The sequence below is a fragment of the Myxine glutinosa genome, chromosome 2 (genome assembly GCF_964187855.1).
Source record: "Myxine glutinosa chromosome 2, kmMyxGlut1.1, whole genome shotgun sequence".
Taxonomy (NCBI): Eukaryota; Metazoa; Chordata; class Myxini; order Myxiniformes; family Myxinidae; genus Myxine; species Myxine glutinosa.
The window spans coordinates 45,815,254-45,829,674 of NC_136262.1; the positions used below are offsets into that span (position 1 = coordinate 45,815,254).

A 14,421-nucleotide genomic window follows, 5' to 3' on the forward strand; every position below is an offset into this window, starting at 1 on the left:
ACCCGTGGGCTGATGCCGTCAGGACCAGTTGCAGAATCAGAGTCGAGGGTTGACAGAAACTTTTCCACCTTGTCAGGAGGAAAGGACACAGAGTCCAGGAGCAGCTGGGTACGACTGGGTACGGTGGGTACAGAGAGGGATGGGTTTGGGACACAAGATTTAGAGGCAAACACAGAGTTGAGGCATTCAGCTTTTTCATGTGCGGAGTCAGCCGTTAAGCCGTTTGAGGTGAGGGAGGCGATGGAGGGGGAACAAAACCCCAGAAACAGATTTGACCAGACGCCACCTTGATTTGGAAGAGGGAGACAGATAAGAGAGTTCGGTCTTGAGAATGGTGAGATATTGTTTCCTGGCTCTCCTGAGGGTGGACACACACTTGTTTCGGGCTTTGTGAAAGGAAATGAGATTTCCTTCCGTTGGATTTGCTTTCCAGGAGACGAAAGCAAGTTGTTTCAGGGCAACAGCCTCACCACAAGATTCCGTGTACCATGGACGGGAGGAAGGGTATGACAACTGAAGACGAGATGGTATAAATCTGTGCATGAGAGAGAGCAATTTACTTTGAAAGAATTCCCAGGATGAGTTGATGTCAGAGGCGGTAGAGATGGGAGACCAGTCCAGATGATTGATGGCTGCTTGAAGACCGTGCCAGTTGGCCTGAGTGAAATGCCAGACTCGTCGACGCTGAGGAGGCTCTTTGAGAATGGTCAGAGAGATGTCCACTTTGACAAGCACATGATCAGATGAGCCGATTGGAGCAGAAGAAGAGCAGCAGACATTTTCAGGGAAGTTTGTCATAACCAAATCCAGAAGAGAAGATGCTCCGTTGACTGAGATCCGGGTCGGGAAATTGACAGATTGTGTCAGTCCCAGTGAGTCGCAGAAGTCCTTTGCTGAAGAGCCATGGCTGGTGAGAGAGGTACCCACACCCAGCCAACTGGCATGGTGACAATTGAAATCACCACATATGAGGAAGAGAGAGTTGGGATGGGTAGATAGAAGTTGGTCCATATTATCAGACAGTGAGATGTAGATGGAGTCATCGCTGATTGGTGGACGGTACAACACACATATGAACAAAAGGTGGGAGCGAAGGGGAAGCCGTAGCCAAAGGTATTCCTGGGGGTGAGGTGGAGAGAGGGCAGTGGAGGGCGAGTGAGGAAGAGAGTTTTTTATAAAGATAGCAACCCCACCTCCAGGACGAGGCTCAGGTCTATCATACCGGAGGAGGGAGTAACCTGGGAGAGATACCAAGGCATCAGAGACATCATGAAGGAGGAAAGTTTCTGTTAAGCAGATCACATCTGGTTTGTCAGAAGCAACCTGTATGGAGAGGTCAGTCAAGTTTGAGCGAAGGCCCCGGATGTTTGAGGTCCATACCGTTAATGAAGAGGAAGGGGGAGCATCGGGTCCAGAACAGAGGGGGGGAGGGGTAGGGTAAGATGTGGAAGAGGAGGAAGAGGTAGGGAGAGCTGTTGAAGGTGTGTCAGAGATTTCAGAATAGCTTGGAGAAAGGGAAGAATGGGGCGGACAAAAGGTTTGATGGAGATTGGGTGAGGCACAGTGAGGTGTTATTTGAGGAGGGGGAAGAGCAAGGCAGAAGGTTTGGGGAGATGAAGGTGAAAGTTGGAAGGAGGAAGAAGCAGGGAGGATGCTTTGAGGAGGAGGGGTGAGAGGGGAGTCTAGGAGGGGAGGAGCGAGGGAGAGTCTCGGAGGGGAGGGGTGTGGGAGGAGTTTAGGAGGGAGGGGAGGGAAGGGGCAAGGGGGGAGATTTGAAAGGGATGGGTGATGGGGAGGATTTGGAGGGGAGGGGTGAGATTGGATTTTGAAAAGTGGACGATTCATGGGAAACGAACATTTTTTGCAAAATGAGTTTGAGACCTTCGAGTCAAAAATACGTTTGAGGACACTGGAGGAGGGGTGGAGTTCTGGATAGTTTAGGGAATGTAGAAAGGAGGAACTGTAAGAGATGGTATTATATATATTTTTTGGAATGAATAGATTTGGTGAGCAAGACGAAAGCATCCTTTTGTAGGAAAAGAAGAAAAGGGTGTTATGATATATTAGAGAAAATAGTTGTTCAGGGGAGAGATTATACATTTCTAACCGCGTGATCGCGAACGAAGAACGAACGAACAAAAAGAACAACAAATAAACGAATAAGACCTGGGAAGGAAATGTTTTTTTTGGGGGTTTTTTTTTTTTTTTTTTTTGTGAGTACAGATATTAAACAAGGAGGTACGGGGTGAACGACTGGTACGAAACAGAGAACGAAAATAATTTCAGCGCATTCGACGAATCGCTGAGAGAAAAACAAACCACAAGGTCGGAGACGGTACGGTAGTCTAAGCCTACGAGTACTAGGCCGCAGAATACTCGATACCATTAACCGACGATTGTGTATACATGTACGAAAAATTAGCACCGAAAATTTTCCAAAAGATACGCTACAGGTACATACACCGAAAGATAGATACAGTCTTGACAAAAACACAATTGAGAAATATCACTTAGCTTCGAAAGCGTGAGCGCATGGAGCAGCTTCGAAAAGACGTGCCCTCGCCGTGATCTCGCGAGATCTCCGATCTTAAACTTATTACATTACAATGGGTTTATGAAGGAAAGGTGTAAGCACGTTCGATCTTGATGAAGTGCAAGCAAGTGACAAAATATTTTGTAGTTTGCCATCTTCAGGGCATAGGCCCCAACGGATCATTCCTTCATACTAGAATGGCACCCGATGGAGCGCATACCTCCGACAGGTTGAACAGTTTACGCTTTGTATCCCACTGATAGGCCGGATTTGCATCCTGAACTGAACCAAACTCTAATCGGCTTGTTCTCGTCACCTACACAACTCATCCACCAAGTTTTGTCATCACCAGTCTAACTTTTTTGAGATATCGTGCTTTATACAGTTTTTGGCCCTATCTCCCAATGGTGAAGAATCACTTACAAAATTCTAGTTTCCGGATCCGGATCTTCACCAAAATCAAATCGGTTCATCCTTATCGCACACTCAACCTATCCACCAAGTTTCGTTTTGGAGACTATCTTACTATAATTCACCAAATGTCCGTCCATCTGTCTGTTCATCCGTTCCCAGGTACCGCAAAAACGGCTGAACTCATCGCAATGAAATTTTGGGTGCGTAATCCTGGGACCTCCTGGAGGGGTTATATTGCTGGAGGAGCCATTAGCCCTGGAGTAAAATAGGTTATGTTGTTTTTCCAATTTCAGCTTTGGTCTGCAGCATTTTCACGTTTGGACTCCCGCCTAACGTTATTGTCCCGGGTACCGCAAAAACGGCTGCACCGATCGCAACGATACACCTCCATTCCCGTGGGATTCCCACGGATGGCCCCACTAGTAAATGTAATTCTATATTTTAGAGTCAGTCGGTGTCTCAAAAAAAACGAAAAAAAAAACTAAAAATTTGGGTTTTAAACAAAAACAATAGGGTTGGTGAAAAATTACAAAATATTTGTTTTACTTAACCTGACTAAATGATTTCTCCCAAACATTTTCAACTCATTATACTCGTAAAGTCGGAGATTTATTGACCACGACAAATTTGCAGGTAATTTACTGGGAATACAAAGAAGCAGCAATATGAGTGTTCGTGCTGGCTAGCACAGGTTGGCAATTTGAAAAAGAAACTCTATAGAAAGTTGGCACTGTAAAAAGCCATTTTTATTTCCAAACAGTACAAGATAATGCCACTTGTAACTCTTCATTAACACGCGCGGTCCTTTTCCGCACACGCACGAGCCACATGGAGTTTAATTCACAAGCCTCTTCGACACATGACGTAACCACTGGTGTGACGTAGAAAATATGCAAATCTCCGCACGAACAAGCACAAACCCTGCACGACTATCGGGCGTGCATTACAGGTGGGCGGAAGAGGAGCTCCAACAACTCGTGTGCTGCTGAACCCCTCAGGCCCCAACCCCAGACACAGACTGGAGGAAACTCCATGTCCCTGTACACAATGGCATATTAAAAGCCAGCGGTTAATAACCTCAACTTATTGAGCACGAATTGCATGGGTTTTGTCATTTATTATTCCAAAAATAACATTGCCAGTTACATACGTCATTTGTGCAGGGTTCGAAAACACGAATGTTTACAAAAATCGCGTCCAGACGAGACGAGGGATGAAAACGCAATGGAACACTTAAGAAAGACGTGCTCAGGGTTCGTAATTAGGCCTAAGTCTGAGATCCATTTAAAATGGCAGTAAGATGCCCAAGTCCCATAGGTCCGAGACTTCGAACCTTTCCTGCAAATGCGCCTTTCCTTGGCAAAATGAGGAAAGCCGGTTTTGAAGGATCCATCGTAAAAAGAAAAAAGGAAAAAAAAATGTTTGCCATATAATTAAATACAAATGTATACAATAATGCTTCAAACAAAGACAATTTTACATTCACATCAATGCAAAACATGCATCAATTTACACATTTTGACCTTGCAGAAGTCAAAATAATAAATAATTGGTAAAGTCAAAAAAAAAAGAAGAAGAAATAACTTAACAAATTTGAGTATATTCAAGTTTAATTGAGTGCAAATGACATGCAACGGGTAAAGTTGATGTACAAATATTGCGTCATTTTGTGTAAACCAATGTTGGAGAAAGAACAGAACGGGAGAAGATAAACGCTCAGCAAGGAAACCTCATTGCTGTGCGATGCTGGAGGACGATGAAGATGATGCGCACACCTCATTTCACCTGTACTTTCAGAGGCTGATGGATATTTACACGAGAGAGGAACTGGACGGCATGGCATGCACTGCTTACATGTCAGTGTTGCAAAAACGCGTTTCCGGCCTCCGAGGTCCGAGCATGCAAAAATACTCCTATTGTGTGCGCAGGATAAAAATGAATCCATATCATACATGGAATCGACACTCGGTGCCTTAAATATCGTGAAGGAATATTTTGATATCCAAAAACGAACGGTGCCCTGGATATGGAAACGAGCAAGGGGAAGGAAATTAAAGGAGGAAAGAAACGAATTTTTGGCCTTGACAGTTATTTGAAATTATTGGTAAAAATGAAGGAAAGTTTGCATCACCAGTAAACATTCTCACAGCATAAGAACGTCCCGCAGACCTCTATGCTCCACGTGCTTGAAAGTTTTATCAACATTCAAACTTTTGAACACGCTGTGAGCCTCGCATGCCTCTACAATTGATGTGCTTGGAAGTTTCTCGAACATTTAAGTACTCTGGGGAGCCCCGACACTCATGTGCTTGGAAATTTCACCGACGTCCACTTTAAACGTTTAAATGCGCTGAGACTCGCATACCGACATGCTCAACGTGCTCGGAAGTTTCACCAACATTTAAACGTTTCAACACACAGAGCCTCACACACAGACATGCTCGATGTGCTTGGACGTTCGCCCACATTTAACCCTTTAAACGCTCTGAGCCTTGTACGCCTTGGCGCTCGATGTACTTGGAAGTTTCACTGACATTTTAACGTTAAATTGATCCCCAAAGTTGCCACGTGATGTCTGGACACCGCCCGGGAGGGCATTGGGATGGGGAGAGCGGGCACAGACCAAAGCGGGCACGGACCAGCGTACTCAGCTACGGGAGGCCCCTCAAAGCGAAATGCACGACCCCTGCAGGTGGCTCTTCCAAAAGCACATGCACAGCACACAACCTTCGTATTTTTGGCATTACAGAACTGGCTTAACTTGAAATAAGCTGCAGAGCCAATACTGCTGCTCGGAGGACGTTTTTTTCTTCCAAAGAATGGCAATAAAAACGCACATACAAAACAAATAAAGATGCATACAGCTGTGCATAGTTTAACCTTACACTTTGTTCAGGAATGTAGAAATGAAATGGCATTCCCATATATTGTAAACGCATTTTCCAACGTCCCTACCCAACCTCAATAAAACTCAAATGTCAAAAAGCGCTCCAGCTTCTTTAAAACCTTAACCTGAAATACATATATATGTACACATTACTTTGATTTGTATTGAGCCAAAAAACAAAACAATCAGGAATAAGCAATGTGTTGGCTTATTGCTTTAACACAAATATTTCTCAAATTTAAAGCTTAATATTCATTATTGTCATGTTATTCCACATTGTAAATGACAAGTGCTTATGAATTACATTTATAGTCTCCTGGACCGCCCTGCCGTGCTCACCCCCTACCTATCACCCCCTCCCCTCATTTCACCTTTTCCAGTTCCTCCTCCTCCTCCACTCCAACCCTCCCCCTTCCAATTCCCTCCAGCGCCTTCTGCAAAGGAAATGCACATCATTCAGCAACCTGACTTGATTGTAGGTTGTGTGGAGTAGATCGAGTTGAAGCCTGGAGTATCTGACGGTGACAGACCTGCTATATCGTCTAATAGCAGGTCCACCAAACATGAAAGGAGAACCAGCATTTATGGTTCTGACATGGTCTCTACTTCCCTTCAGGTTGTCATTCCAACAAACAGAAACGCCCTCTGCTACATTCGGGCAATGGATGACGTGCTCTCCAGAGAGGTCTGTGAAGTCCCACGGGTCAGCGGTGTCAATGTGGTGTCAGCCAGAGATGAAACTGGGAAAAGTTTGTACCAACCGATGACCATGTTGGAGAGATCTAGCTCCTCCAACAGCACACGTGCTGCTCCCATGAAGCTCTTGTGGTCCATGCGGCCATAGTCTCCCCACACGATCACCTAGAAGTGTGATTAAGCTTGGTTAGCATCAATCGTGTAATCAGGTTGATAACATTAAGTGGCAGACAATGTGTGGAGGATCAACAGACAAGATGATGATCGGCAGACAAAGCAGCATTGATGGAAGACAAGGGAGACAAGATGTCAAGTACAAGGGTCAAAATAACCTTATTAACTATATGTCCAAGCCAGCTATATCCTGTCAGCCTCCATTTACTGATTTATTGCCCTTTTGAAATGATCCACCATCACTACAACTACTACCTTTACCGGATAACTGCTCAATACACCTTTGGATGTGATATCATCTGTATTAGAAGTGTGTCCCTTTTCTCCTTTCACATTTCAAAATATTTCAAACAGTTTACTCAAACTAGACAGGACCCAGTATTTTAGACCCGGGTCTTCAAAGCAGACAATTTAAATTTACATCATTTAAATTTACACATTAAATAGCATCTTCTTCGAAAAGGAGAATTGGCTGACAGGATGGCCTGGAGGTATGCACACTTGCCTCCAAGCTGTCCAGCCCGAGTTTGAATCCCGACCCAGCTATGAACTGTCATCCTGATGTTTTCACAGGCAGAGTGAGTCATCAACGAGTGTGCCGAACCCCCTTGGATGGACGCTAAAACAGGTGGCCCACATGCCAGAATTATTTGGTGGATGTTAAAGACCCAATGGTGTCCTTCACAAAGAAGTAGGCAAGATCGTCGGCACCATAGCCAAATTCTAAATTTCTGCCTTAACTACAACTGGAAAGGCAATGGCAAACCACCCACTAGCATTATCCTTGCTCAGGAAGCTGCTTCAGTGGCCCGGGAGCTCTGAAGAGTATGGTACATCAAAGATAGAGAGGGAAAGCAAGAGAGAGAAAGGGGAATACAGTATTCAAGAAGGAAGGGGGAGGGGCAGATTGAAGAGAGAGAGAGAGAGAGAGAGAGAGAGAGAGAGAGAGAGAGAGAGAGAGAGAGAGAGAGAGAGAGAGACAGACAGACAGACAGACAGACAGAGAGAGCACCTGTGAGATAGTGTGGCATCAATGTCAAGTTGTATATTAGGAGAATTAACAATTATCTGCCTCGAGACCAAACTATCGAGCCAATACCATGGTATGACCTAGAGATTTATCAGGTGTTCAGAGCATAGTTTTGCTCACCTGACCAAATTAAAGATATAACAAGAAGAAAAAGGCATAATTTTTTTTGTGTTTTTTGTAATTTTGCTGTACAGAATTCAAGACCGCCGGTCGGCCATCTTTGGTCGGATTACAAAACAAAGTCTTATGCATATGCATACTCTCATGTATTGTATTTCCAGGTCAAGTTTGTACAAAATCGGTCCATGCATGTTCAAGACATGGCTTGGGACAAGTTTAAGGGAAAAAAATGGCCGCCAGTTAGCCATCTTGGATCTGATCTCGAAAATAAATGACGTGCACATGAAATCCATCATTCATTATCTGTGTGCCAAGTTTGAACAACATCAGTAAATGCATGTCCGAGAAAGGGTTGAGGACATGTTCAACATCGGGTTTATAAAAACTAAAATGGCCGCCAGTCAGTTATCTTTGATCGCATTGCGAAATAAAATTATGTGCATGTGGATGCCATCATGTCTTGCCTTTCTGCCAAGTATGAACAAAATCGGTCCATACATCTCCAAGATATGGTTGCGGCAGATGGACGAGACCCTCCATAAGCCCCCTTTTCGGACTAAGTCCAATGGCGACTAATAATTGGAAAAGGTTTGGCGTAATAAAACAATTAAGAACAAAATAAATGAACAAATAAAATATCCATTGCTAAATCTCCCAAATCCCTGTATGTCATAATGATCCAGACTAAACTCGGACCTGACAAGCATTTTAGACTAAATAACCACTTCCTGTGTTTTTAGTTCCCTCTCTGGTGGTTCATGTGCAGTTTGTGGCTGCTGGTTGCATCATTTCAAGGAGGCGCGGCTGTGCCACTTATGCAATGCCCTCTCTTACCAGTCCGCTGGTACCCATTTTGCTGATCTCGAAGGATGACAGGCCGAGTAAACCCACCTGGTGTTAATTCGATGGCATGACAGAGTGAGGGGCTCTAACTCAGAACCCTAAGATCTCAAGCCAGCCACCTTATGTGTTAAGCGAACACAAGGTTCATGTTCCCTTTATCAATTATGAATATCCTTCCTCCAGGAATTGAATCTGCCCATGACAAATTAGACGTGAGCTCTTTACATGACCCAACTGTGAGCTCTTACTATGACGTGAATCTGCAAATGTGGAATGGATTTTGCTGAATCTCCAGATCATCACAAGTGTCAAGAAGTTAAATGGCCTACAGATGGGGGAATCGAGTTTGCAAGAGTTGGTCATTCGACATGACGTCATAGGTGCCTCCATCATCAATAAGGAGTGACACAAAATTAAAGCGTTTTAATCCTATATAAAATAGACCACGATGGCCAAAGCTTAGTTTCGCCTCAAATGATGCCACTACCAATAATCAAGATCTTGATTGGTGTTCCTCATTAACAGGAGGGAAAAAGTTACTGCTCATAGCCTTGCGTGCAGAGAGAATTGAAAATTGACCAGAGTTCTTTCCTGTCCAATGATGACATGAATGCGTCTGCACACACACACACACACACACACATATATATATATATATATATATATATATATATATATATATATATATATATATATATATATCTATATCTATAATTCCAGTAATCTCTGTCTGTACGTTTGTCTGTGACCGCTGTTTCTCGACAACCACGGGTCCGATATACTTTTAACTTGCCAGGTATATTGCTGGGGACCCGAGGATGTGCCTTTTCAAGGTTTCATATTAATCGGACAATTACTTACCGAGCTATGTCCAAAAAACGATTCAACCAATCAGAGAGCAGCGAACGATCGCGTGTGCCGAACGTGGCGGGCACACTCTGCCTCGGATGGCACATTTGAGAGCGTATTCATTTATTTCACGTTTGCAAACTATGTTGGCGTTAAACTATGTTTTACAACTAATAAAAACGAATTTGCGTTTCATTCGCTTTCCTGCGCGTTTGTGCACGCGATGGCGATTTCTTTACCAAACTCCGGAAGCCGTTCGCTTTGGACCAAACCATTGCATGTAAATAGAGGGGGGGGGGATTGTCACCACTCGCAAGCCGTTCGCTTTGGACCAAACCATTTCATGTAAATAGAGGGGGGGGATATAATTTTAGATATAGATATAGTACGGGCATGCCCTAGTATAGGAAATTGAAGCATCTTTTGCGAACATAGATTGACGGTTTGTGAGTAGTGAAATCTCCTTTAGGATAGAGTAAATGTATTCTATTATGGGATGAGCACATATCAACTTGACACCCGTTATTAAACCCTGAATGAAATCGATTTTGGAGTTCAATTGACATGAGGATATTTATTTACACTTCATTGGGTAGATGGCAGACAGTTAATTAAGCATTAACCTCAAATATCGACTGAATTTTTTAAAAAGGATAATAGTGAGCTAAAATTACAATCTTATCAATAACCTTGAATACGCGCAGTTCAATATGCTGCACGCAATCGACTTAAACAACATGACCAAGTAGAGAGTTCATATAGCACATCCCCCCCCCCATGCCCCCCCCCCCCGCCAATGTCTTGAGAAACAAGGACATGGGCCAGATCTACGAGCAGCAAATTTGATTGGTAGTAATGACGTAAAATGCGGAAATATTTTTTCCAAGTACTGCAAAACAGAAGGGTTTTAAAAGTGCCAAAAAGGAGCATTGTGTTCTACAGTGTTCAAGTTCAGTATGTAATTAAATTGAAATAAAATAAAGATTTTACAGGTTGTAGAAAAAAATTACCCCACATATATATGATTACATTTACATAAATTAACTCCTCCCATGTTTGTATAGCCGAAGAAAGCTGCACAAAACAACCAATAAAAGCTACACAAGTTTGTTAAATTTCTAAAAACACGTTTTCACTTCGACATTATGGGGTATAATGCGTAGACAGGTGACAAAAAAATCTCAATTCAATCCAATTTAAATCCAGGCTGTGACAACAGAATGTGAAAAACGTCACAAAGGGTGTAAATACTTTCTGAAGGTCATGTGTGTGTGTTTGTGTGTATGTGTGTATATATATCATACACGCACACACACACACACACACACACACACACACACACACACACACACACAAATATACATCCCATCACTTCAAATCCCAGAAAGGAATGACTTCTGTGAAACATCTTAAATATGGTGCATGTTGTGTCCTTGTTTGATGCGCAACATTTAAAAAGGATAGAGCAGACATATAGGGTGAGGGAGGTGGAGGAGAAGATGGTGGTGATGGGAGGATAGGGAGAGAGGGGGGCAGGGGAGGCTACAGGAAAGAGGGAGGAAGAGAGAGGGGAGTGGGGTAGAGAGGGGAATGAGGGGGGTGGAGAGTCGAGTGGGGGGTTAGAGGGAGGTGAGTGAGGGACTGGGGGGGAGGAGAGGAGACGGGAGGTGGGGAGAGAGTGGGGAGGAAGGAGAAAGAGGGAAGTTAGAGAAAGAGGAGGGAGAGAGAGAGAGTGGAGGAGGAGAGAAAGAGGAGTGAGAGAGAGAGAGAGAGAGAGAGAGAGAGAGGAGGGGGTTAGGGAGGAAGGTCCTATGTGTGTGTTTGTGTGTATGTGTGTATGTGTGTGTGTTTGTGTGTATGTGTGTGTGTGTGTGTGTGAATCTGAAACTCACCTGCAGAATCTTCCCTTGAGGCCCTTCGTCAAACACCAGTTGTTGCTGATACAGGGGATCAAGTGTCTTCCGTGCTATTTTGGTCTTCTTCTTGGCAATCACCATGCCTTTTTCCAGCAGGTACACCTTCACGTAAGGAGCTGCCCGAAACACAGAGCATCCACCATTACACCCACAGTCCCTACCGGCTTCTGTGAAGCCTCAAATAATTGATGATGCATTATTTAACCCTCAAATTTCTTTGTTTTACTCTGTCCAGTGAAAGAAAGTTAGTTACTGCCCAAAACCAAAAAGGGGACAACTAATGGGAAAGGGACAAAACTGCCCAAAACACTCAATGGTGAAGATTAACGAAAAAAAAAATTATACTAGCTGGATCCGGATCTTCACCAGAATTGCATCGATTCTTCCTTGTCACACAGACAAACTGTCCAACAAGTTTCGTCCAAATCCATCCATAACCTTTTGAGATGTCCTGCTATGTATCGTTTTTGGCCCAATCTCCCAATGGTGAAGAATACCCGTTATAAATTAAATAATTCTCATATCCGAATCCATATTCAGATCTTCACCAAAATCGAATCGAATCTTCCTCGTCAGACTCCCAATCGGTCCAACAAGTTTCGTCCAAATCCGTCCACAACCGTTTGAGATATCCTGCTATGTATCGTTTTTGGCCCTATCTCCCAATGGTGAAGAATCAATTAAAAAATTCTAGTAGCCGGATCCGAATCCAGATCTTCACCAAAATCTAATCATTTCGTCCTTGTTAAATACGCTACATCTCTGCCAAATTTCGTCCGAATCCGTCCACAAATTTTTGATAAAGTTTGTTCACAAGCGGACAGACAGACAGGTGTGAAAACATAACCTCCATCCATCTTTGGTCGCGGAGGTAAATATACATCAAGTGCAATATAACATCAGTACTCATTAAACAATGATCCTCAACAGCAATGCACTCTTAAACTAAAAGCAATGCATGGTTCAAAACTAGAGGATGTGCCATGGTCTCATAACCCTCACCCCTCCATGGGAAGAAAAGGGGACAACTAATGGGAAAGGGACAAAGGATTCTCTGGATGGAAAAGTGGGGGAAATGGGGCAAAAATAAATGATCATAACTGCAGAGAGTTATTTGCATAATTTTATCCTCCATTTGATTGATGTTTAATGATGACGAAAGGCAAAGTCAGAGATTATTTTGTTTTGGTGGCAATCGACCTTTACGTATGCCAAGTGGCATAATTTTGGACCCTTTACCGCCGACATCCACAAAAACATAACTGAGCATTCCATGATCAAGATTCTTAGAATCTTATGTCTTCAAATCCTGACAGATCTCACACTCTCACTTTACTTTGTCTATCCGTAAATCAAGACTCTCCATTCACCTTCACTCTTTCATTCCTCTTTTCTCCCGCCTCTGGAACAAACTCCCTCACTCTCTTCAATCCCACTCCTCCCTCCAGGTCTTTAAAACAGCTGTTCACCACCATCTCTTATCTTCCCCCATCCAAAACCTTGATCTTTTCTACCCCCGTTAATTCACCCCAAATCCACCTCTTTCAATCTCCAACTTCTTTCCTGAAATTCCTAGTAGTGTTCATTTGCTTGATACCATGTACCCCCCCCCCCGCCACTCTTCCACCCCTCCCTCCCTCGCCACCGGCCCTCTCCCTTCCACAGATCTACCGACGTCCCTGTTCTCTACTGTTGTTGTGCTGTATGCTTTCCTCTCTCTCCTCCTCTTGTCTCTCGCTCCCTTTATTTATTGTTTGTTTTATGGATCCGTGCATGTTCTCGTGTGTAATGTGTACACGAGCCTTGACTCTGTGTACACCAATTTTATTTATTTATCCAAAACACACCTAAAAAGGTGAAATAAGGCGCATGTCAAAAAATACATACACATTTTTCTAATTTGAAATTACATATATTTACATAAGTACAAATGCCGCTGCGTGTGTGTGCGCGACCTCATTTATGCAGATGACTCGGCATTGGTAGCACATTACCTCGAGGCTGCAACCAGCTAAGTGCATACCATCAATATTACCCAGATGTTTGTACTGTACCAGCCTCCACATTGCCATCAAATACTGCTACATTTGAAGGGGTATGAATTCGCTAGTATGCCAAATTAGCGTGGTCCAGGTGTTAGTGTAGGTTAGAACAGGTGTTAGTGCTTCTTTCCTGAAATTCCTAGTAGTGTTCATTTGCTTGCTTGATACCATGTACTCCCCACTCCCACCCCTCCTTCCCCCGCCACGGTATTGCTGCAATGCAGCACATGGAGATGAAATTGGGAGGGAGCGATGTACAATAAGTGATCAATTTCGTAATTGAAATAAATAAATAATAATCGTAAAATAATTAATTTCTTAATAAATTGGCTAATAGAATACCTAAACCACCACTGTTTCATCCGAAGCTGTAAGTTTTTGAAAAGTAATTAAATAAGTCATGAATCGAACAATTAAATAATAAATCAATTAATTGATTAATCAAAAAATATAAATACCGTTTTTGACAAAGTACTTACTCACTATTGTGCTCAAATTTCATCTTTCTAGCTCAAAGGATGGCTGATATATCGCCTGGACAAACAAGAAAACAAGAAAGAAAACAAGAAAACAAGAAAACAAGAAAACAAGAAAGAAAACAAGAAAACAAGAAAACAAGAAAGACAAGTCAGGAGACGACGATGGTTCATGAGCGAGCGGTATTCAATGACAAAGAACGGACGACTTTGAAATGGCCGTCCTTTGTGACCTTTAAAAGTCAAAACCGACATTGAAAATATATAAATAGGAATGTATTATCTGTTATGAGACTAGTTAGCTACACAATACCGAAAATTCGGTTTGATTCCGACAACTTTGAAAATTTGACCTTTGTGACATTGAAATGTCAAAACGAAGGTTACTGACCTTGAAATGAGATAGAAAATAATGTATAATCAGTTATGAGCTTAGTTAGC

General features: G+C 43.0%; 2 protein-coding genes across 2 annotated transcripts in view; both read right to left on the reverse strand.

Moving 5' to 3' along the window:
* Positions 1–14,421, reverse strand: part of LOC144888195 (uncharacterized) — a 588,989-nt gene that overhangs the window by 201,452 nt on the left and 373,116 nt on the right. The window lies entirely within an intron of this gene.
* Positions 3,676–14,421, reverse strand: part of LOC137421846 (regulating synaptic membrane exocytosis protein 2-like) — a 317,464-nt gene continuing 306,718 nt past the window's right edge. The window contains exons 23-24 of the mRNA XM_078773225.1: positions 11,439–11,578; positions 3,676–6,695 (exon numbers count right to left, since the gene is read on the reverse strand). Of these exons, the coding sequence (XP_078629351.1) occupies positions 6,483–6,695; positions 11,439–11,578 (353 nt within the window). The 3' untranslated portion in view covers positions 3,676–6,482. The remainder of the gene's footprint in view (positions 6,696–11,438; positions 11,579–14,421) is intronic.